This window comes from Theobroma umbraticum, unplaced genomic scaffold (assembly GCF_002168275.2).
Source record: "Theobroma umbraticum cultivar Fairchild unplaced genomic scaffold, ASM216827v3 scaffold_130.0, whole genome shotgun sequence".
Lineage (NCBI taxonomy): Eukaryota > Viridiplantae > Streptophyta > Magnoliopsida > Malvales > Malvaceae > Theobroma > Theobroma umbraticum.
Genome location: NW_018397264.1, coordinates 6471771 through 6496104, shown reverse-complemented (window position 1 = coordinate 6496104; position 24334 = coordinate 6471771). Strand labels below are relative to the sequence as shown.

The 24334-nt window shown below is 35.0% G+C and overlaps 4 protein-coding genes across 4 annotated transcripts; 3 read left to right on the top strand and 1 right to left on the bottom strand.

Moving 5' to 3' along the window:
• The first annotated feature begins 417 nt into the window (after nt 1–417).
• Nucleotides 418–5033, top strand: LOC110422350 (LEC14B homolog). The gene is made up of 10 exons (XM_021436221.2): nt 418–569; nt 1172–1667; nt 1808–1927; nt 2051–2128; nt 2528–2707; nt 2879–2956; nt 3127–3302; nt 3549–3707; nt 4224–4284; nt 4621–5033. Exons 2-10 carry the CDS (start codon nt 1287–1289, stop codon nt 4804–4806), a joined length of 1419 nt encoding a protein of 472 aa, XP_021291896.1. The 5' UTR covers nt 418–569; nt 1172–1286; the 3' UTR covers nt 4807–5033.
• Nucleotides 5034–5179: 146 nt separating this feature from the next.
• On the top strand, nt 5180–6765 carry LOC110422351 (Low-density receptor-like protein). Its single transcript, XM_021436222.2, has 2 exons — nt 5180–6178; nt 6329–6765. Exons 1-2 carry the CDS (start codon nt 6031–6033, stop codon nt 6448–6450), a joined length of 270 nt encoding a protein of 89 aa, XP_021291897.1. The 5' UTR covers nt 5180–6030; the 3' UTR covers nt 6451–6765.
• Nucleotides 6766–13950: 7185 nt separating this feature from the next.
• Nucleotides 13951–19765, top strand: LOC110421333 (nucleoside hydrolase 3-like). Its single transcript, XM_021434907.1, has 13 exons — nt 13951–14109; nt 14349–14648; nt 14859–15038; nt 15197–15307; nt 15441–15776; nt 15874–16050; nt 16214–16498; nt 16733–16855; nt 17121–17318; nt 17608–17861; nt 17954–18155; nt 18486–18791; nt 18926–19765. Exons 2-13 carry the CDS (start codon nt 14469–14471, stop codon nt 19220–19222), a joined length of 2649 nt encoding a protein of 882 aa, XP_021290582.1. The 5' UTR covers nt 13951–14109; nt 14349–14468; the 3' UTR covers nt 19223–19765.
• Nucleotides 19766–20709: 944 nt separating this feature from the next.
• AHP1 (histidine-containing phosphotransmitter 1) lies at nt 20710–22652 on the bottom strand. The gene is made up of 7 exons (XM_021434908.2): nt 22399–22652; nt 22162–22305; nt 21814–21944; nt 21590–21658; nt 21200–21271; nt 21031–21103; nt 20710–20942 (listed from the first exon to the last, which is right to left on the bottom strand). The coding sequence occupies exons 2-7, from the start codon at nt 22219–22221 to the stop codon at nt 20883–20885; spliced, it is 465 nt and encodes a 154-aa protein (XP_021290583.1). The 5' UTR covers nt 22222–22305; nt 22399–22652; the 3' UTR covers nt 20710–20882.
• Between the last annotated feature and the right edge of the window lie 1682 nt (nt 22653–24334).

Sequence of the window (24334 nt, the reverse complement as noted above, 5' to 3'; positions counted from 1 at the left end):
ATTCTTAAATAAAATTTTAAAATTGTCAATGGAAGTCAATTTTGAAAAGTAATGTTCAAATTCAATATTTAAAATTAACACGTAATTAAACTATCTAAATTTTAAATTTCGCTTGAGTAATTTAACTAATTAATGAATTAAACTAGGTCAAAACCTTTTGACCATAATATATTTACACTATTAATTATCAATTTATCACCCTAAAACATCAAAAACAAGAAAAAAAAAGTTGTAAACCTTAAAACGCACCGTTTGGATCACTTGCTAGTTGTTTTTGCAAATTAGAAAATGCGCGGAGACCAATCTGAGAGTACTTTTGTTGTCACGACGCGCGTGATTGCACGACACATGATCATGATCCAACACGTGTAACTTTGTCTTCCAATGAACCGTACTTGTCGCTTATACTTCTCCGAAGGGGCCTAGGAAGAGTCTTTTTTCGTACGCAAAAATGGAAATAATAATAATAATAATAATAATAATAAAAACACAAAGCGAGTATATAAAGGACACTTGGATCAATCAACCCTCTTTAGATCGGCTCTTCCGCTGGCAAACTCAAGGAGGAGGTAAGACACGAAATTTGTTACTTTGTTTTTTTTTTTTCTGTTTGGTTGCTGAGAAATTGGAGGAAATCAAGGAACTTGAAAAGCTGAGTGACTGTTTCATTCAAAAGAAAAGAAGCTGACGGTTTGATTTGAATACTTCTCTTTTATCTTGTATTTTTCACTGTTTTGTTTGACTGGACTGATATCAATTCTCTTCCTTTTCTTAATTTGATCAGAAAAAGTTTGTGTTTATTTGTTTAGCTATGATTTCCAAGGTTGAAACTTATCACTTTCCTCTTGTTTTTCTCAGCATCCAAACAGATTTTTTTCCTTAGATATTCAGTTTTGCGATGTTATTTGAATTGGAGCTTTCTCCAAAGCTTCATTTTTGGGGGGAAGTTATTAGTGTTACTTTTCACTGTTAAAAAAAATTCAATCCTACAAAGCTTCATTTTAATTAGTCTTATCACTTATGTGGCTCTAAATGCAGATAATTTGAATGTTAATGCAGCAAAGTACTTGTAAATTTTGGGAACAAAGGATGATTTTTTCTTTTTTAATTTGTTTGTGTTGTTGAAGAGCTTGAATTATGACATTTTAAGTAAAACTGTCTCTATTTGCAGGATCGACAAAGGAGAGAACTAAGTTGCAGATTTTACAGTGATATGAAAGATTGCTTGGGTTTTACATTAAGTGGAAATTGTATATTTGGTTTTATTTATATAGTTAGTGTACATAATGAGTAGGCTTCGGAAGGATGTTAATGCTTGTAATGAAGGGAATGCCCTTAGTAAAACTTGTGCAAGACAAGGTTGTAGTGAGAATTCTGGTTACCTCGATCAGGATATTTTTCAACTCACAAACCTTAGATCAGGACCCTGTGACCTTTTGTCCCGGGGTGTGCCTGGCAGGATGAAACTACCTATTTCTACATTGAAAATGTTGGTTGGGCGAGAGGGTAATTTTACGGGAAGAGGTAGATTTACATCAGCTGATAGTTGTCATGTTTTAAGTCGGTATCTGCCTGTCAATGGTCCCTGGTGGGTGGACCGGGTGCAAAGTCGAGCATATGTTTCTCAGTTTTCAGCCGATGGTTCTCTTTTTGTTGCTGGATTCCAGGTCTTGTTTCATTCCCTTGGGCTACAAATGGAATAGTGATCACTTGTATAGTTGTTTCACTCACTGGTTATTTGGCTTTGCTTAATGTGAGTGCTCATTATCTTATTGTTTGACTGATTTTACTCATTTCCTTGAGGCAGAGAAGCCACATTAGGATATATAATGTGGACAGTGGATGGAAAGTTAAGAAGGACATCATGGCTAAAAGCTTGAGATGGACAATTACTGATACCTCTCTTTCACCAGATCAACGTTTTCTTGTAAGTTTGTTGCTATTGTTTGTTGAGTTAAATTTTTTAGTTACTGGTATTCTTTCATCATTTTGTCCCCCTCCCCACTTTCTTTTGGTTCCATTTCATTTAACTTGATTGCTATTATTGCAGGTGTATGCTAGTTTATCCCCTATTGTCCACATTGTGAATGTTGGATCTACTGCAACAGAGTCAGTTGCAAACATTACAGTATGTTCTAAAAGTGCTACTAACTTCAAAATTTATTCTTTGTAGGCATATTGACTAGTTTAAGTCTTATTGCAAATGAATATGCTCAATGTTGCCAAATAAAATGAGCTCTGCTCTGTAACCTTAGATGTCAGTAAATGGTTATGAAGCTTATGAACTAAAGAAAATGCCGTTCTGCTTCCAGAAATGGATTAGGTAATCATTACATTGGATGGTCTGAGAGAAATATTTAATCTGCTTCATTCTCAAGAGCATCTTTAAGCGCAAAAAATTGGGGGTGAGGGACTTTGTATTGCTAATTGCTATGACAAAGTCAATTAATACCAGCTGCAAGTCATATCATCCATTTTGAGTTGTTGCTTTTGGTTCTAAATTAATACTAGGTCTTTTCTGATGCAGGAAATTCATGACGGTTTGGATTTTGCTGGTGATGATTATGATGATGATGTTGGATTGGGGATCTTCTCTGTGAAATTTTCCACTGATGGAAGAGAGCTTGTAGCTGCAAGCAATGATAATTCTATACATGTTTATGATCTTGAGGCAAAAAGGCCTAGCCTCCTAATCCCAGCTCACAAGGTATCACAATTAATTGTCATGCCAACACATTGTTAAAGTCTTTTCCTTAAGTGCAGGGCATCCCAACTTCCGGTGATTATCTTAGTATAAAATTTGGCTTCATTGAATAGATGAATATCAAACTTGAGGATGTTTAGAGATACTAAAGTCTATTCCCAATTTCTCTTGCAGTCTGATGTCAACACTGTGTGCTTTGCGGACGAAACTGGGCATCTCTTATTTTCTGGCAGTGACGATCATCTTTGTAAGGTAAATTTATATGTTTGTCGCGTTGAAGATTCATGTAATGTTGATCCCAACTTTCAACAATTATCTTAGATATGCTAATTTGGCGTTGGTTGAAATCAAAGTGGCATTAATCTCTTGCCGATCATCTTGTATAACAAAGAAAGCCCGCCCTTTTTTATTGGCTTGAGCAGGTGTGGGACAGGCGTTGCTTTGTCACTAAAGGAAAAGCAGCTGGGGTCTTGATGGGACACCTAGAAGGCATTACATTCATTGATAGCCGTGGAGATGGCCGTTATTTTATTTCAAATGGAAAAGATCAGACCACCAAACTCTGGGATATACGAAAGATGGCCTCCAATGCTACATAGTAAATTTATATTAACTCTCTTTTCTACCTCTTGAACTTTTTGGCATTAATTCTTGAAGTTCATGATATTTTCTTTTTTTTATTTGATATATAAATCATATTAGTGAAATATTGATTTTAGTAATTATTCAGTAGTATCAGCTTTGAGCTTACAACTATGCTCAAATTTATAATGGTTAAAGGCTCTGGTCTTTTTTGCCAATGCTTTCTGTATTTCTTACCACTAATATTTATTTCTTTAAACAGCACTCCAAGGCGAAGAGATCCTGACTGGGACTACAGATGGATGGATTACCCAACGCATGTACGGGCCTTGAAACATCCCCATGATCAGTCAATAGCAACATACAGAGGCCATTCAGTGTTGCTCACTTTGATTCGTTGTTACTTCTCTCCATCGTATAGGTAATCTCATATAGGCATGCCATGGTTGGGTTGTGCTTCATTAGAAATGCTTGCTTGTCTAACTTTCTGAAGACTTGGGCTATACTTATACCTTTTCTGAAATCTCAGTCTGAATCCAGCCAGCTGAAAACCTTTCCTGAGGTCACATGGTTTGATCTCTTTTCTTTCATTAAGACTGGGCTTTAGCTATAATCTCACATTTAACCTCCACATTGCATTTCAACATTTTACGTTAAGTGGCTTGGTATGTGTATCACACAACTTAAGTTTGCCTCATGACTTTGCTGGCCAAATTTGGGTAGTCATTCCGAGTTTCTGACCCCCTTCTCTCATTTCAAGTTTTCCAAATTCTGCTAGCTTTTATCAACAACATCTGTTTGAGTTGAGTTGCTGGAAGAACTAGACTGTCTGGTTATTAACTTTTTCTGGTTCAGGGTTTGCATTTACCCTTGAGATTGTGCATTCAATTAGCAGGCCTTTACAATATTTTCTAACTTTGCAAATCACATTTTGCAGCACTGGTCAAAAGTACATTTACACTGGCTCTAGTGATGGTTCTCTTTTTATATATGATCTGGTAAGCATCCCATTTCATCATTCCTTCTCCCAACCAATTTATGTAAGTTACTCCTTCGTTCTCTTCGTTTCCCCCCCTGAAAAAGTTGATCAGTTGGATGAAAGATACGGATGGAATGCTAAGCTGGCTTCGGAATCTATACTGAAGTTCATACTTTAGATCTCCTTTCTGTCGTGCTCTGTAAAATTTGCCTATGGGATTGTATTGTTTGCTTAGTTCATGGTGTTCCAATCATTTCTATGCTGTCCCCTGCCATGGAACCTATCTGAGCTCAGCTAGACACCCTTTCCTTTGCCATTATCTCAAAGCAAGTTTTAACTAGGCTATTCTTTGTAGGTGAGTGGAGCTCAAGTTGCGAGTCATCACCATCACAAAGCTCCAGTGAGAGATTGTAGTTGGCATCCGTTCTATCCAATGATGATCACGTCCTCCTGGGACGGTGTCATTGCCAGATGGGAATTTCCCGGCGGCAATGAAGAGCCCTCACGATGGGAGCCGAATCATAGAAGACCCTACTTTTGAAAATCTCTATTGGTTCTGCAAATACAGGTTAGATACTTTGCAAGTTTATTAAGCCTCTCTCCTGCCTCAAAGAGTGCAACAGTTTGTATAGGTAAATTCATAGAGGTTTTGCTTAATTTGAATTCAGCATTGCAGAAACGGCTGGAAATAGGCCATGGTAAAATTGTGTGAAAAAACCATTTTGTTTGACCACAAATGTATCTAGTTCAGCTCTTTTGCTGCTTCTATTTTCACGTCTTTCATGTTGCTATTATTTCTTGCGGGTCGGATCCTAACCTCAAACATTTGTGCTCAAAGAATTGACTTGACTTTCAAAAATTTAGCAGGATACCCCGTTACTTGTTAGATATCTTGACTCGAATCTTAACATAGGATAGCACTTTATGTTTGATTAAATTTTTGAATTGTTATTTGAATTCATATTCAACATTTTTAAATATTATATACAAAATTAAAATTTAATATTAATAATTATTATTTATAATCATATTTGAATAATGAATATATGAATTCAAATTTTATAAAAAATTGTGAGGTCTAATAATTTTTGAGTAAAATATTTCATTTTTCAAGTTTTTGAAATGAACATTTCTTTTTGAAAAAATATATATTTCGTTGAACTTATGTGTCCAATCATTAATTAATGATTAGTGTTTTTGCATAATCATATTAAAATGATAATTTTATTTTTTATTAATTTAAAAAAATAAAAAAAATAAATATAGATGCTCTCAAAGGGAGATCGGTTCTCCCTGCACTTATTTCTTTTTTGTCAAAAAATATAATAATTTTTAGATTAATAAAAAAAAGTAATTTAATTTAATTTTTTTGATAAAATGTTTGTTTTAAAATTTAATAAATTCACCTAAAATTTTGATTAAAATTTAAAAAAAAGGTATTTTGCCCATAATTTTATTATCTAAATTTTTGTCAATCTGATTATGAATACCTTAATTGGCCGCAAAAGGCAAGATCGAGATCCCTATTTAACATCATTGTTTAATCACACAAAACCATGGATCGATATAAGCCATTGGAAACGACACTCAAATTTACTACAGGCTTCGACATCTGGGGGAATTCCAAAGCCCACGTGGCATCACCTCCTGCGTCGGTGCATTATCTCCCGCTGATTGATTTTTTCGTTCGTTCTGTCATTGCTCCTGTTGTGCTCTTCACTATCTAGAGAAATCTTCTCTCAAGGAAAACAATCCAATCAAATCAATGGCTTCACCAACGGCTAAGATCGCATTCCGCATAGTAATAGGGGTTCTCCTCGTGCTGGCTCTCTTCTACGTCGGCCGTCCTCTTTACTGGAAAATCTCCGCCACCGTCCACGACATCCGCCACAACAAGCAAACCGTTCAACAAGGCAAAAACCTACTTTTAAAAAAGCCTTCTGTTTCTCTTATTTCAATTTGTGCTTCAATTTCTGATGCTGTGTAAAAAACCCAGTTTTGCATGACAATCTTAGTCCGTGCTTTTGATTTCTGGCATTGTTGTTTGTGTTGGGTTTGTCCAGGTATCTCACAGATTATGCATGAGGCCCAGAAATCCGTGGGGTGGTTTCATGATGAATCCGACTCGGGGGTCCCTGAAGATCGCAAACAGGCTTCAAGGAGATTGCTTTTCAAGGTCTTGTGATGGGATTTTGTTGTTTGATTCCTCAATTTTATAGAGTTATTGTTAACTTGTTATGTTAGTCAATGGCGTAGATCTGAGTTGCTACTTTGGTGATTAATAATTTTAGGTTGGTTTAGTTCAAGTAAAGTTACTAGAATGCTTTGTTGCTGTTATAAATTGAAGGGTTTGTTTTTGTCTGTGTTTAGAGTAAGTGTAAGAGTTCTTCATTTTTGTGATTAAGTAGAGTTGTACTGTTTTTGATGCATACAATTATAATGGGTTTCAATGATGCTGTAACCAGAATTGTAAATGAGATGATTACTCTTTAGACTTTTACTTCTGTCAAGTGTTGGAAATTTTGGCTTATGGTGATTGAATCTTTCTTTATTACTCCATGAAATGAATCCTTTTCCCATATCAATCACATATTGATGAAATGATCTCTTCTTTGAGGACTTAAAATGTTAGTTTTTTCCGAAATTCGATATCTCACAGCTAGATTACCGAGTCTTGTTCTGTTCAGAAGGAAGTGTCTGATTATCAGCAGCACCAGAAGAACTTGTTGTGCGGTTTCATCGTCATTAAACACATCAAACTTCAGGACTAGTCTCCTACCATTGGCAAATCATATGTGTATCACTCTTGTTGTTTGATGTCTTTTTACTGCTTGATTCCAGTGAACAATCTCATATCCATTGTTTCAGTGTTTATGTCAATTGAAACTTTACTCTTGACTACATTCCAAAGGCAATACCAAACCGTTCAACTAGGTTTATATCAGTTGTGTCAGAGTTTATTCATTTTCCCTGTAATCAGCCTAAAATCTCCTAGAGTTGGAAGTCATTCAACAAGGTTATAATCCAAACTCTCATCAGTTTTAGCCGAAGCATCCCCAATGCAAGCAAATTATGAATCTTGCTAGCAAATCAGTATTGAATCACTGGGCTATCAAGCCTAGCAAATGCAACTCTTAACCAGTCCTGTTATAGTCCTTTTGGGCTAAGGCTCCCATCTACTTTCCTCAGGTTGAAGTTAAACCCAAGTTTGCTAAGTGGGTGTCGTTTGAGCTATTGGGTTAGCCCAATCAACCATTTCTCCATCGAAGCTATAATTAGCCTTTTGTGATTTGTAAGAATCACCTCCACAAGGACATTTGACCAAAACTTCCAAGTACCAATGATGCAAAGATGAACATAGACTCTGGAATCTTTAGACTTTGGGTGCCCACTCTGAGTTTTTGTTCAATTTCATGATGATTTATGTCGACAAAAATAGAAAAATTCAGAGACAAGAGTATATAAATTTATTGATCTTTGTCGGTGTCTCATGTTTCGACAAATTTCATTGTCTAATCTCTATTCATTGAACTTAAGGAAAACAAAAGGCCGGTTTATAATCATCTTGGAAACAAATATGTGGAACTTGCATGATTTTGACATCAAAATGGAAAACCTAAATTCAAGCAATGACTAAGGCAACCAATGCCCTTTGGCTCCAACCATAGTTTCAACATTCTTGTGCAAAGTAGGCCCTCTCCCCTTTTCTTCTTCTAATACGCAATCAACATGTAAATGGGGAGCAGAGCAACGATTGGCTGAAAAACTTGTAGGTTTCCTTCACATCAACTCTACAATTCCATTGTCAAAGTCAGAAGCAACATTATTGTAGCCCTGGAAAAAACAAAAAAAAAGGCCCAACACCCCTTTCCTACCATCTAGCCCACTCCTTCATACGTACCTGAAGGATCCTTTCACATACGTGACATGGGATTGACAATTGACTTACATCTATTTTAATAATTAAAAACCTAATAATCTGGTGAGAAAAACAATGATGTGAATTTGCAAAAAGTTTTAGATTCAAATTTTTTCATTTTCCAGATAATCGATGCATATATGAAGTTTTTTTATTGTCCCCGAGATTTGATTACTAATATCTCGAGGGGTGATCATATCAATACTAATACATTAAATTTCATTAGAGTTTAACAGTTAAATGTATTTGGATGAAAACAGTAATAAAATAGATGACTTCCCAATAAGTCTTCGTCTTGCACTGCAATTGATCTCATATATTTTCAATCTGTAATCAGTGAAAAGCATGATTACATGTGTTTGACATTAAAGGTTGCATAAGATTCTTAATATCCATATATATTTGTAAATGTGTAGATCCTAGTCAACTAAAGCCCCATTTCTTAATGGCCACACTTGCTGGTGCTTTGATTCTTTGTACCAAGCCATCGAGCTTGAGCTTTGAAAATGGGTTCATTGAGTTGAAATTAATTAAAAAATTTGCTGGCAGGATTGGTGTTTAGCTGGAGAATCCAACACATAGTCAAAGTCAATTATTGTAATCTTCTATCTGTTCATAGTAGAATCTCAAATGCTCTCTATCCAATGGATTGCACAGCTAAGTGTGACATCTTTCTAAGTCTTTGCCGCACACCTTGCGGCCAAACTAGTTGTTCCACAAGAACTCGTATCGTCTCCTTACGTAGATTTATAGTATGATTTTTAAGAAATATTTTTAATTTTTATCTTTAAATTAACTGTAGATATCACGTGATGTAATCGATCAAAATAATCGAGTAAGAATTCCTAAAAGATAATATTCAAAACCTAACTCAAGCCGAGTAGTTCGAACTCGTGAATAAGATTATTTGGAATTATTTTACATGTTAATTAATTTAAAAATTATTTTTTTATTTTCTTAAAATAGAACAAATTTTTATTTTTTTTAAGTTCATTTATCTTTGACTATTAAATGGTTTTCCATGGATCATCTAAAATTCATTTAATATAAATGACTTCCCCTTTTTTTTCAAATATAAATACTACTCCCTCCCCAAAAAAGGTTAAGATTAGGGGGGGATTAGTTAGGTAACTAGACCTTATTATAATTATTCATTGTGTTAGGTTCGGTTTGATTAATGTTTTTATTGATTGTTATTTTTTATTTTATTTTATCATAACTAAACCCTAAACTTAAAGTAGCCTCCCTTCGTATACAAATAATAAAATGTGAAAAGTCAAATTGATCATGAGCAAATAATAACAATTTCATACAATGTTATTATTTAATAAATTGTTTTCTCAAAAAAAAAGAAAGAAGATAAAGTGAATTTTCTTTGGATAAAGGGGGATTTCATTAATTAATATCATAATAAAAGAATCGAAGTTAGAAATACCAAATCAAAAGTATCAAAACCCTAAAAAAGTTAGTGCTTGGGGAGGGTTAGGAAGGAAATGGTCCTGAGGAGAGAACAATGTCCTAAAAAATAAGGAAGAAAAAGATGATGCTGCTAATTAAATTAGTCTAATCATTGAGTTCCCATAGAAACTATAAAGTCTAATTACCTAGAAGAAAAATGGGCAATTTGCTTTAAGTCTTATCCTCAAAGCCCCCTCCCCTCCTCCCCCAAGCTTCTTTCCAAACTCTATGCATTTTTGGGTAGATTCTATATACTTTCCTTGGTGGGGAGGAGGATGTGATTAAGCTACTACCACTAAGTACAAGATTGGTGGCTTCTAATCATTTCTATTCTGTCATGCTTCTTATTTTTAAGTCATTGCTTCCAATCCCTAGCTACATCACAAAAGGCCAGTTACCTTTTTATTACAATAAATGTTTATTTATTATTATTGCAAGGGACCAATATCCAACCTAATGCCGTGTATTTTTTTTCTTTTTTAAAATATGTTTAGAATTTCAAATTCTAATTAAATTGAAAGAAGATTTTCACATCTTATTTCTTTTACATATGATATAAATAGTAAATTTTTTGGTGTTTGAGTTTGTTTGATATCAATTACATAAGTATATCATATAAGTCTTGACATAAACTCGAATTAATCACAGTAATTTTATGTCTAAAATTATAATATAAACTAGATAAATTTTTACATAATTTGAGAATGGTCCATATTCTCAGCTCTTTTAATACTAATTCCCATGTGGTCCAAAGCCTTCCTTGGTCAATAAAGATAAAAGATGGGCATTCATTGTTGATTTTTATTAGAGGAATAACCCACAACTCAATGGGAAATGATTTGGTCAGTTAATTGACTCCTAAACTTTCTTGCATAGGGAGTGAACACGTTATTCTAGAAGAAACTCACGTTGGTTTTATTGGTGTTTGGTAACAAAGCCAATCCTATTCCAAGATATACCCTAGCTTTGCAATAATAAGTTAAGATTGTTTCTTCTTCTTTTTTCACTTTTTTCCTTAGAGTTTTGTATAAGCAAACAATTTAAAATTTTAATCATGGATTTCGGTCCCATAAAACTCTATTACGTGTCCGAACACCCTCATAATTGAGAATTAAAAAGTGAGTTTTGACCGAGTAAAGGAAAGAGGATCAACGGGTGAAAGGAAAGCTCCTTTTATCCACATAAAGTTTCAAAAAAATATATATAATTAGTTTCTAAAATTCTTCTAATCCCTTTTTTAACTTTGCATTTTCTACTTTATCCAAAGTATTGTATTAAGCATGCACTTTTATAGAGCCTCCACCATTGTGAAAAAGGAAGTTATATGTAGGACTGTGTCTCAACCCATAAAGCCAATTCTCATTCAATGGTTCGGAAGCAACATCTTCCTTTAGTGGAATACCCTTTGCCAACTAATCAAATGAGGGTCCTATAACTATAAATGGATTTGAAAAATTCGTGTGTAGTCAGGATTATTTTGACATTTACTTTCTAATCCCACTTTACATATTATAAATTTAAATGTAAATTAAAAAAAAAATAATCATTGGGATATAATTTAATCTTTCTTAAAACACGATAAACTAAATCAAACAAAAGAGATTCGTTTGTTTGATGACAAATCAATCTAAAAAAAATAAATAAATAATCTTTTTTGAACCATAATGACAAGCTTATATGACAAATTAACCTATTTCGCTAGCATATTGAGAATTAAATTAGGATCTCAAACTTTCTAATAAAGGTGGATGCTATTTTAGATTATATAATCAAACTTTATAAAGAAAATGATACTTTTTGCTCCCAATTTCTGACAAATCTAAATTATATGTCTATGATATGACAAGAAACAGAAAAAAACTTGAGATTAGATTCTTTAATATTTAACAAATAATTCAATAAAAATAGTTAAATCTCAAAGTTGAAGTTTTGCCAAATAAATTGTGGAACTTGTGATTTTTCTTTTAATAAAACCCACTTTTAATTCTTAATAATACATTGAATGTGATAATGATTTTTGGTTCCAACCAGTCCAAGATTGAAGATTCCAACCGTCAAAACTGAAGAAGAAAGTGGGTTTATTGGCTGAAATTGGATTACATCATTACCTCTAATTAATTATAATTATTAACTTTAATAAAAAAAAAAAAGAACAAATAAAAGGTGGCCATCCATCCACGTTTGAATCCCACGAAGGGAAAAACATTACGTAGGAAAAGCACAAGAGGAATTCCTTTATTTATTTTCAGTTGTCGACTCAGATTGAAGGAAATGAAATACGTGGACCGATAGGCATTCCCCATTTCAGGAAAGGGTTTTTCAGCTTCAAAGTGGGTCACATTCCTCGGATTGGGATGTTAAAGCAGATTTTTAACCCAAATCTTTTTCTTTCCTTTTGGTCGGTCAATTGTTTGTTACCAATGTCTGCTAGTCTTTGATTCACAGTCAAAAGCAAAATTACAGTTAGCTTTTACCCCGAAAGTTACATCAATTTTCTCAACAACGTTTAATCCAATTTTCCATCACGTATTTTAGAATCATAAGTCTAATCAAATTTCAAATTTCGAATTCTTTATCTCTATTTTTTTTTTTGAGATGCTTCAAAATAAAGGTGCTTAATACTTTTTTTAATATTATAATTTTTTTAAAAAAATTTTAATATACAATACATCAAAATCAAAATTTTTATTTTTATTTTCGTAAAAATGAAGAACAAAAAAGACAAAAAAAAGTTAATTTTTTCACTTCTCAATAAATAATATTTCCCTACTTTTGTTGATTCTCTAGGAATAAAAAACCAATAATATGCAAGTTCCTGCTACCTAACTACAGAAAAATGAATAGAAAAACCCAAATGGTCATTTAATTTATTATTTAATACTAAATTTAAATTGACCAAAGAAATGCTAAATATTTAAATTAATTTAAAGTACTGAAAGTAAGATAAGTACACGTATGATATTTGGGTCAATGACGGTAGGGTGATTAGTCCCAATAATGTGATCCATGGTAAGCTACTGGGAGGACACAAATCTAATGAGATATTCCATCATCAGATCTCCATAAACCCCTGATTTACTCACTAATTAAATCCAATCAGATTTGGCTTTGTGTTAATTCTTGGTCTGCTTTTTTCGTGTCAGCAAGATCTTCATGTGGGTTCCACCTCAACCCCCATATTTTTTTCTTTGACTATTTATTTTTTTATATTTTTTTAATTAAAAATGTTAAAAATTTGTATAAAAAACTACTTATTAATCAATAAATCAAACTTTCCTGTATTTCTTCTTACATCGAAGAAGATAAATTTACATCTTTTACTGGTTAGAGTTCCTTAGCAGCCAAACATGTCCAAAAATCAAACATTTACATTAAAAAAAAAAAAACAAAGGCACTGAGAACCTCAGAAATGTCCAAAACCCCAAAGACAAAAGAAACTGAATACGTGATGTTACAAATCGAAACAAAATGAAACACCCCCCAAGAAGTCAAGCCACATATGGTCCAAAACTGAATTTAATATGTCATTCATTGGCTCGTTAATTCAATTTTGGGAGTCCGAACACGTGGATTATATAAAAATATATTATAACCCCATTTGCTCTTCTTTAATCCCCTCTATTTTTCATGTGATTTTGCATTTCTTTAAAATATTTTTCCCCTAGATTGTACGGAAAGCCACGTGGGATTTGGGAAATTCAAGTAATTTTCAAATTAGATATAATAATAAACCTATTCACACAGTCTTGACTTTTGTTTATAAAAATAAAAATCTTTTGTTTCAACTTGATACTCGATCTAATTTCCCTTTTATAATTTCGCATGGTACACATGTATTGCAATAACTTTTTGTTTAATTATTTAATCTTTTATAAATAACATATAATTATTAATTAAAATTTAATATAATATCAAAACAGACGTTAATTCATGTTATCGTCTCCCCTTCTATAGACAAACAAATATTATTCACCACTTAATTTATGGTAAATTAATTTTAAATTAAATGTACATTGTATAAATTCAATAAATATCATAAAATAAATAGTTTTTAATTTAATTTTTTTTAATAATTTAAAAAATAATAAATTTAAATTTTTAAAAAATATTACATCAATTAATAAATTAAATATTCATATACAAAGCATTTGGTTTTGTTCAGCTCTTACCGACCACTGAGTTGTACAAATTGTTTTTTCCCTGGTAAGCTAGTAGTAGTCAATGATAGTAACCATAGGTGACATGATCACGTCTCTCTGGCATGTATGACTCTTAAAAAATTCAACTTCAACAACATTATAAAAATTCCAATCTCGTTCCATTTGATGTATAAATCAGTGGGTGTTTTTTGTTTTTTTTTGCTTTCCTGTTGCATAAAAGTTGTAGGAATCTGATCCAGTACTGTTAGAGAAGACAGAGCAGCATCTCATTTGTCTATTCTCTGTCCTACCGCCGTTGTCGCTGCTGGTAACCGGCGTTTTTACCGCTTTCTCACGTGCTTTATTTCAGAATATTATCATTGAAGCTCCTGTTCCTACTTTATCTGAACAATATTGCAGAAAAACTGTTTTGTTTCATCCCCTTTTTTGTATTATTTATTATTATTTCTCATCATATCTTTTAAGTTCTAGAGTCTTTGACACTGTTCAGGATAACATGTTTGTAGAGCTCACTCTCTGACTGATCTTTATTTGTTGTTCTTTTAGTTAGGAATGAGGTTGATGTAACAGTCATTCCAGTGGATCAAAAGCAGCTGTTTGATCACTTGTCATACTTGGGGAGGGAAGAGACTTTTTGTTGGGGGAGCTGTGACTGGAGGAGACAGAATGTTGTGGCAGAGAAACTTTTGGATAGCTATAGTTTTGATCATAGAAGTCTTTGGAGCAAGTCTTTACACCATTCAGGCCAAGCCTCATCGGATTCTTTTGGATACAGATGTGGATACCGACGATTTCTTTGCTCTCTTGTACCTCTTGAAGCTTAACAGATCAGAATTTGAACTGGAGGTAAGCTTCTTTGATGTAAAAATCTCATGCTTTAAGCTTACATTCAACACAGACAAAGTTGGAAAACCCTGCATGAGTCATGGTTAAACATGTTGGGTTTTTCCTTATCTTGAATCTTTCTTCATCTACACATATGGCTCTTTTTAGTTCTTCAACAAAACATTTCTTCATGAGAGAAACTCTCTGGTAATTGATAATGATCTGATGCAGGCAGTCACTATCAACACAAATGCATGGACTAATGCCGGGCATGCCGTGAATCAACTTTACGACATTCTCTACATGATGGGCCGCGATGACATAGCTGTTGGAGTAGGAGGAGAGGGTGGAATCCTGGAAGATGGTACCATACTACCAAACGTCGGTGGATATCTTCCAATAATCGAACAGGTCAATCTCTTTTTTTCCATCTAATTATTAAAAAGTTAGATGTTTGCACAGTAGTATCTTCCTCTTACATTTCTGATCATTATTAAAAGTTATGCTAAAGATTGAAATGTCATTCGGCTTACATTGTTGCATGTTGAATTTGTAATTGTACTTACCAGGGGATGACAACAGCAGGAGGTTGCAGATATAGGCAAGCAATTCCAGTAGGCCTTGGAGGAAGATTGGATATAGACGCTAACTATGGCATTCGAAAAGCATTCCTTCCACAGGTATGAAATTTGCTTTCATTGTAATTAAGCGGTAGGTGTTGTGTAGCAGCCCAGGGAAGCCTGGAGTGATTTATAACTTCCCTTTTGGCCATATCATCTAGATTTAGAGCTTATGGTTTCTCCATGGAATCAGGGCCGCAGGAAATATTCTCCTCTTCAACAGCCTACAGCTCAGCAAGTGATGATTGACAAAATATCTGCAGGTCCTATTACTGTGTTCGTAATTGGAGCTCACACAAATTTTGCCATTTTTCTCATGAACAATCCAAATCTCAAAAAAAATATTGAGCACATATATGTGATGGGTGGTGGAGTGAGGTCCAAAAACCCAACAGGTTGCTGTCCCAAGAATGCCAGCACATCTTGCCAGCAGCGCCAGTGCGGTGACCGTGGGAATCTGTTCACAGACTACAACAGTAATCCTTATGCTGAGTTTAATATCTTCGGAGATCCTTTTGCAGCATATCAGGTAACTGAAGAAATTGTCTTCCGAGTAAAATCCTCGTTGACTGATTGGATATGGATGGAGTCCTAAGAGTAACAAATGTATGCGCCAATATTTGTAGGTGTTTCATTCTGGTATTCCAGTCACCCTTGTTCCCCTGGATGCGACAAACACCATCCCGATCACTGAGAAGTTTTTCGAGGCATTTGAGGAGAGTCAGGGCACTTATGAGGCACAATACTGCTTCCAGTCTTTGAAACTGGCTCGTGATACTTGGTTTGATAACCAATTCTACACAGTAAGCCTTCTGCAGAATGCTTGTGCAGCATTCTTTTAATTCATGTTGGTAGAACCTTGTAAGGGATACTAATATCATGTTTCCACTAGTTACCAACAATGCAATGCGTATGCAACAGCATGTTTTCTGGTGTTAATGCCTTTATTGTTGCTACCTTCTGCAGAGCTACTTCATGTGGGACTCCTTCACATCTGGTGTGGCAGTCTCAATCATGCGTAATTCACACAAGAGTAATGGGGAGAACGAATTTGCTGAAATGGAATACATGAATATAACTGTAGTTACTTCAAACAAGCCTTACGGAATATCTGATGGTTCCAATCCATTATTTGATGGCCTCAAAGTTCCAAAGTTTAATCTCAAGAAAGGTGGGGTGCATAGTGGTCATGTCCAGACAGGACTCCGAGATCCATTTTGCTTTGTAGAGAATGGAAAAGGGAAATGCAAGGTAATTGCTTTCTGTCAGTGGTAGCATAATGGAAAACTTTCTAGTAGATGAAACAAAATTTTATCATGTCTGAGTCTAGTGTACCACCATAGAATCTAAACTCTTCTCCATATTCCAGCTAAGTGGCAGACAATTTTTTAGGTGACAAGTGACCCTTTTTAGTACATACTTAGCTTTACAACTATCTAATTGTTACTGACTATCTGGAATACTTTTTGCATTACAATCAAATAGGATGGTTACACAGAGGAGGTAACTGGTCCAGATGCAGTTCGTGTTCTTGTTGCTACAAGGGCAAAAGCTAATCAGAATGTTAGCAGCAAACTTGACCGAGAATTTTTCATAAGTTTCTTGGATGTAAGTTCTTAACATTTTTCTTGAGAAAGAGATTGAAGGTTTATTCTGTTACTCTGATTTGTCCAATTTTTACTGGTGTTATCATAGTTTACTGGTACTTTCTTCTGTTCTTTTCTCAAAACTTCTGTCAAGGAGATCCTTATAGTCAGAAAGTGATTCTATTCTTGCTTTTCAAAAGAAAAAAAAAAAAGTGATGCTATTCTTATAATTTCCTTTTGCAATGATCTGTGTACTAATGAATGTCACACGCATTGCTGGAATGTAGGTTCTAAATCGACCTGAACATGCTGGGAGGTTCAATCTTACCACAGAATTTCCTTATTATAGGGAAGTTCTTCACAAACCAGATTTTAAGAACAAAAAGTTGGGAAAACCTGTTGTTTTTGATATGGATATGAGTGCTGGAGATTTTCTGGCTCTATTCTATCTCCTCAAAGTGCCTGTGGAAGTGCTCAACCTCAAGGTAAGTGGTTTCAGTTTGATCAGTTTCACTGGTATGCATCATATCCACATAAAATCTTAACAGAGATGTAAGCACTGGTTGACACCAAAATGCATGTATGAGATCTCAAAAGAATGGATATAAATGGCCTAATTGTGTTAAATATTAGGTGAGTAGTACGTATTGATTGTTACTCAAAAAGTATACAGCACAAAATAGGTTCCACCTGAATGAAAGTAGAACGAACTTGGTTTGCCAATTATTAGATACAGGCATAGAGCTGCAGAATTGATCTTTCTCCTTTATCCAGGCAATATTGGTAAGTCCAACCGGTTGGGCTAATGCTGCAACAATAGATATCATCTATGATTTGCTGCACATGATGGGCCGTGATGACATTCCAGTTGGTCTAGGAGATGTATTTGCAATGAACCAGTCCGACAAAGTTTTCCCTCCTGTGGGAGACTGCAAGTATGTCAAGGCTATCCCACATGGAAGTGGGGGATTTCTGGATTCGGATACTCTTTATGGGCTAGCTCGGGACTTACCACGAAGTCCTAGAAGGTATTGCTTCTATATCCTTGTTCTGCCCCCTCGCTCTTTTGTCTTGTCCTGAAGAGCTTAGAACTGAAATATAGTATTGACTTTCACCGCAGGTATACAGCAGAAAACTCGAAAAAATCCGGTGCTCCTCGGGATACTGATCACCCTGAACTAAGACAACCTCTGGCACTGGAAGTATGGACTTCGGTATTGAAAACTCTGGAACTTGGATCTAAAGTTACCATATTGACAAATGGACCTTTGACTAATTTAGCCAAGATTATAACTGAAACAAATACAGCTTCACTAATTGAGGTAAGTGGATTTTATCTCTTCCTTTTGTTCTGCTATGTGAAACGCCTGTTAGGAGACAATTCTATACGAGACAGTCCAAATTTAAGAATAACACAGATAGCAGGTTACTTAATCAACGTCTTTAAGAAATCAACTACCCTGTCGATAGTTGTAGGCAGTCGTGACCAATATTCTCTGTGGAATACTCTCAGAATCCTAAATAGTTATGCAGCTGAGTCTAAAGCGGATGGCTTTGATAGAACCAACCTTAGCGCATGATATACAAGTATTCTGTAGGATTTATGTTTGCTGTATAACGAAACCAACTATTGATTTTCAATGGAATTGCAGAAAGTGTATATTGTTGGAGGACATATCAGCCGATGTAGCCATGACAAAGGAAATCTCTTCACTGTTCCTTCCAACAGGTATGCTGAATTCAACATGTTTCTTGACCCTTTTGCCGCAAAGACAGTCCTCGAATCAGGACTGAACATCACGCTCATTCCACTCGGCACTCAGCGTAATGTCAGTTTGTTTGCGGAGACCCTAGGGAGGCTGAAGCTCACAAGGAAGACTCCTGAAGCTCAGTTTGTCCAGCGCCTGTTGTTCAGGCTATACACTTTGCAACAAACTCACCACAGATATGGTCATATGGTAATGTTTCTAATCTATAAACTGCTTGTTGTTGACAAAATGAAAGTCTCTCCATTGGAGAACCCTCCAAATTATCCTTGTTTCCTTCCCTGCTTGCTTTCTTCTGCTATAACTGTTATCTCTTTCTTTTGCAGGATACATTCTTGGGTGAGATCCTCGGCGCAATATTCTTGACCGGAGATCATTCCAATCTAAAACCCACCTTGCAAGAAATGTGCATCAAAGTCATTGCTGAAGGTGTTGAATCCAGGGATGGACAGATTTTGATTAATAAAAGGCAAGGCAAATCTGTCAAAATATTGAATAATGTTGACCCAATGGCCTATTATGATCTATTTGCCAATAGATTGGGTGATAAAAAGCAGTCTGCTGTGTTAGGAAGCTATGATGAACAGAGAATAATGTGGAACACACCGCCTAATCAAACTTAAGGGGTTTCCTCCAATTAGGAATCAAATTTTTGTATTCCCTGAAAACAGAAAATTCAATTTTTGGTTTCATGATAGAGCAGCAGCTTTATTTGTATTTGCTCATATTCTCCATAGCAGAATCTCCTTAGAAGAAACCAACTCTGTTTTATGTTCAGATTAACAAAGATGCCATAGCAACACAGGAAGACTTTCATACCACTGAAAGTATGAATCAAAGTTCACTTTTATTCCTCACTGTTCCTATCCCGGCTCAGATATTCCAAGGCATGCATCACTTTATGCAATCTTTAAAACATTCACCAAGGGATGATAGTAATTAATTCTCCACCAAAAGTTGCAGTCAAAGATGGTGGACCAGATGAACTGAGTTGATGTTTCTTTCCAAAGGGTTAAATGTGCTTTGCGTGTTACTGTTTCCTATCTTTGGTTTAAACATTACTTGTTGATTGGCCTGTCAACGAACTTTCTCTTCTTTATTTCTTCTTATTGCTTTTGATGATGAAACATCCATATTTTAGAGAAAAAAGACCAAACATTTACTGATGTGATTGCCCTTTTCCTTGAAAGTTTCTTCCTTTTTTGCTTAATTAACAAAGTATTGGATTGGCAAGTAGGAAAGAAGACTCCAATTTCCAAGTTTCTGTCCATTGGCAGCAGACAAAGAGACAGACCCAACAGATTACGATTGACATTTGTGAGCATCATATCTTCATAAATGGATTTATATTCCTAAATTCCTACAATGGGGAGAGAGAGAGAGAACAGTTGTATGGGGGGTAAATCAACATGAATTGGCTGTTGTTTCTATAATTTGATTAAACCGCAGAATTCTTTTCTTGCCGCTTTAAATGAGTCTTTTGAAAGCATGGATGCCAACCAAGAATGCTAGACTAATAACAGTAATAAGTAGTAACGGACAATTATTCTTTGGAATTAAATGTGTGGTGGGTGTGTGGCCAGAAACGACATGCTTATGCTGATTGCCTGATGGGATTTGTTTCCTACGATGGGAACTTCGTTAGGAAGTGGCTTCCAAAGCAGGAAGTGTTGCTCTCCCCCTGCTGTCTCGCAAAACATCAGATTGAGGAGTAAATTGCGGGAATGGCCCATATCCCACTTTGGGGATCCTACGCCACCGATTCAGTGTTTGGCTGTATAGACAGTTCTGTGATCACCCGACATGAGTCACGTGTGCGAATTCACGTGTGCATGTATGTGCGTGTGCGTGTGCTTGCTGCTAACTGTTGCCCTGTTACTAAATGATGGGATCTAATCTAAATTCTGTTCTCTTTGATCCATTAGCAAAGCAGCATTCCATGACAGTCTTCCGTTCATGAAAGACTTGATGGCATGTTTGAAGAACCAACCAAAGCAATGAATGGCATTAGAAATTTTAGCAATTCTAGTGCTTCATAAACTGGACATGAGTCACATAAATGGAAGAAATAGTAGTAGTGAAAAGAGAAATATCAAAGAGTTGGTGGAACTAGCAGGAAATCTCTTCTTTCATTAAAGTCATACAAGCACAAGCTCACTGTTCAAGAAGAAAGAGAACCTTATAGTAAGTGACAGAATGGAATAGATATCACAAAAACCATATGTGCTACTGTTATAAACCACCCCCAAAAATCTTGCTTTCCCCTTTATGTTGATGATGGCCTTAAAAACCCATTTCCATCAAAGGAATTGACCCACCAGCAGCCACAATCTGTCGCTCTAGCTGCAGAACAACAATAAGAAGAACCAGATTCATAACTCAAGTCATGAATGAATCATTATCATTTGAAGCAAAAAACTAGTGCACTAACCCTGAACAGAGTTTCAAGCTTGTTCTTCACAAGGTAATACTCTTGTTTCACTTGTTGAAGACATCCAAGGCACCTGCAAAAATATTTTTTCAAGGTTCATAAGCTTTGAGTAAAGAGGAACAGAATAGGAGATGGACAAGAAGAAAGCTGACAGAGTAAAGCAACTCACGCCTCAATGTTCTGCTCCTCACAGAAGTTGCGGAAAGCAATGCAAGCATTTTTAACTCTCTGTGCACCAATGCTGTTAAACACGCACATAAACAACAGCCATTGACTCTCATCAAGCGACAATGAGCAAAAAACAGAAACAAAAACTTTCTAAAAATCTTGTCTCAACTCAAACTTCTCTATCACTTGAATGGTCAGATCTAACAAGTTAAGACCGTTTTTCATCTAAATTACCTTACTTTTTGTAGTGCAACTATGGGGTTCAACTACTGATGAAGAAAAAGCAGAAATTTCCAAATAGAGCGAACAGGAAAGGCTTCATAAGGCAGATCAGAAAAGAAGGCACAGGTTGTCAAGGTTTGAAACTAAAGAAAGGGAACTTTAGAAGTACCTGGAGCTGCTACCCTTCAACTGATGAACATGAGCATCAACTTTTTTGAAGTCTACATTTTTCTGATCTCTGTATCAGAAAAAGAAAAGTCAAGGAGAAAATAAAAAAAAAATCAAAGATGTAACAATAATAATAATACTAATAATAATAATAATAATAATAAAAATAAAAGTAGTAAAAGACAGCTACGGCAAGAAGAAAGCTGACACAGACTGAGATCTTACAAAGCCATGGTGAGATCATTGAGAAGTTTTTCAGAATCATCAAAGAAGAGAGAAACAACTTCAACAACAAAATCTGGGTTGCTCTCATCCTGAAGCTGCTGAAGCTGTAAAAACTGACCATCCAAGAAACCCTTCTCTCACCAACAACAAAAACAACCACCCAAAACAGAAACTATCAAAAAAAGACCAAGCAAAAAGAAAAACAAGACAAAGCAAGCAAATCAAACATACCAAAACAAGAAGAAGAAAACAAAGAAAAAACAAACCCAAAAAAGAAAATGAGTTTTTTTGCTAACAAACTTGTACACATTTCAAGTTGTTTTCTTTCTTCCTTTATGGGGTGTTTACCTCCATAAACAAGGATTTTGTGTAGTCCACCAACCTTCCCTGCATCTGACCCACCTCCATTCTCTTTGCCTTTGTTATGTTCCTCTCTCTGCACACAGGCACAAAACAACTTCCCACGAATAAAAGCTCTATGACCCAATAAAGCTGAAAGTTCGTGGCTTAAATTTCAGATCTTTGGTTGGAATGGAATTATAGGCAGAATCCAAAAAACAAAAGGGTATAAATGCTTGCACAAACCTTTGAAAGGGATTTGATGAATTTAATGTGCCGGGAACAAAACTCCAAAAAAAACTTCCCCTTGCTTTTCTTAAGTTATTTGTCTACGAGTGCTAGTGCTGCTACTACTTCTACGGTCTATAAAAGTCTATCCTTCTACTTCTCTGGATTTGTTCTTCAATGCTTCTGTTCTCAGTGTTTTCTTACAGAGTCATAGCCCCTCTCCTTCCCTTACGTTAACTTTCTCTCCTTTTTTGGCATTATTTATATGCATTTTAAAAGCACCCCCCCCTTCCCCCACTCTTCTCCTACGCCTCCTCCTCTTTCTCTCTCTACAAATTTTATTCATTTAATTACTTTAATAATATTTTATATGAAAAAATTTTATCTTTAATTTCTTTTTCTCTTTTGTTTTTCATGTTGGCTTGAACTATTGGTCTACATTGAAACTTCACACATGGTGTTGACGTACAAATGACTTCAGTGCTCAAGATTTTTGTTATATATATGAACAAGTAAAATGTACCCAATCATTAGATTTAATAATTAATGTATAATTTTTTATTATAAAAAAGATCAATCAATTTTGATAATTATCCCCTAAATTTCGTATTAATGAACAATAGAAAGAATCCTTTCCAAGATAAACCATTTGTAAAGTAGTTCAAGATGAAACTATTGACTGCAAGGGCATGTGCATTCTCAGATAATGGGATTTTTAAATTTTACAAATGGATTTGTAGAGTTTAAAAACTCTTTGATCATATGTAGCAAATTTGTAGAAGCTCCAATTAAGTGCAGAAATGGGTAACCTGATTGCAACATCACCGTTGAAATAGAGAGAAGAGAGAGAAATGGCCCCGCAGAGAAAGTGGGGAAAGTTTGTATAATCCCTTGGGTCCTTCCAAAAATGGAGCTATCAGGGAACAGGTCCTGTCATTACAAGCTGGAAATGCTTGGGTTTGACTGCTATGTTATGTCCTCCTTCATTTTCATACCCTTATAATCATAATAATGTAGACATATGGAAAGCACCAAGTCCTTCATGGAGTCTTGAGTCTTTCTAAGTAATGTTTTCCTTCTCTTTCTCTCCTTTTAAAAAAGTTAGAACAAACTTTTTCGAAGATAGTATTGTCTATTCATGGCATCCTAAAAGAAAACGTAACGAAATTTTATTTTGGAATTAATTTTGTGTTCATATTTACTTATGTGTTATATTGATTTTTTTTACGAGTTCAAAATAGTAATAGAAGAAGTCGATTTTCCATGAATTAGTCCATGCCATGTGGCACTAATCATCGAAATCAGCCAGATGGCAAAAGGGGATTGGTGATAACACTTGACATGAAAAGCCTCTCCATCAAGCATTGATCTCAACATGTTTTGCATATAATAAAATTTAAAAGATTGGAAGAATCTTGTTAGAGCAGAAGCAGACTTACAGACAGCTAATGTTGGTTCTAATTAGTTGGCTTTTGGTTTCAATGAATAAAGAAGGGACAGCTGGAGAAAAGATATGGGTTTAAGGTGAGAAATCCTGTGTACCCTTTTTGGCCATTCTTCTCCATGGACGACCACAAACGTGCAAGAGAGAATCCTTATCGTTGTTAATATTTTATTGCTTCGAGAGAAAAAAGAGAAGGAACAGAGTTTAGGTGATTTGAGATGTCCTTCTCTTTTAATTATTCTTTTGCATATCATGGAAGATTGCATTTTCAATGTGCTTATGATGGGCATTCCCATAACTTAAATCAGGGAAAAACCGGTTGTTGATGTTGTTGGTCGACATGGGAAATATTGCAATACTGAATTCCCCAGATGTTTTCTCCTTTTTGGTTTCGAAAGCTCAAAAGAAGTATTTTATTTTTACGTATTATAATTATGATACAATATATCGATTCATAATCGTACATCGACTTGTATCGTTATGTTATTTTTAATATAAAATTAACGATTT

Bases quoted from the DNA above. Each gene is read 5' to 3' on its own strand.
- LOC110422350 (XM_021436221.2), top strand. From the start codon at position 1,287: ATGAGTAGGCTTCGGAAGGATGTTAATGCTTGTAATGAAGGGAATGCC. The intron at 2,957-3,126 runs GTAAATTTATAT...TGGCTTGAGCAG, and splicing joins GTGACGATCATCTTTGTAAG to GTGTGGGACAGGCGTTGCTT. The intron at 3,708-4,223 runs GTAATCTCATAT...CACATTTTGCAG, and splicing joins TACTTCTCTCCATCGTATAG to CACTGGTCAAAAGTACATTT.
- LOC110422351 (XM_021436222.2), top strand. From the start codon at position 6,031: ATGGCTTCACCAACGGCTAAGATCGCATTCCGCATAGTAATAGGGGTT. The intron at 6,179-6,328 runs GCAAAAACCTAC...GGGTTTGTCCAG, and splicing joins CAAGCAAACCGTTCAACAAG to GTATCTCACAGATTATGCAT.
- LOC110421333 (XM_021434907.1), top strand. From the start codon at position 14,469: ATGTTGTGGCAGAGAAACTTTTGGATAGCTATAGTTTTGATCATAGAA. The intron at 15,039-15,196 runs GTCAATCTCTTT...TGTACTTACCAG, and splicing joins ATCTTCCAATAATCGAACAG to GGGATGACAACAGCAGGAGG. The intron at 16,499-16,732 runs GTAATTGCTTTC...ACAATCAAATAG, and splicing joins ATGGAAAAGGGAAATGCAAG to GATGGTTACACAGAGGAGGT.
- AHP1 (XM_021434908.2), bottom strand. From the start codon at position 22,221: ATGGAGGTGGGTCAGATGCAGGGAAGGTTGGTGGACTACACAAAATCC. The intron at 21,104-21,199 runs GTGAGTTGCTTT...ATATTTTTGCAG, and splicing joins GAGGAGCAGAACATTGAGGC to GTGCCTTGGATGTCTTCAAC. The intron at 20,943-21,030 runs GTTAGTGCACTA...GTTGTTCTGCAG, and splicing joins AGCTTGAAACTCTGTTCAGG to CTAGAGCGACAGATTGTGGC.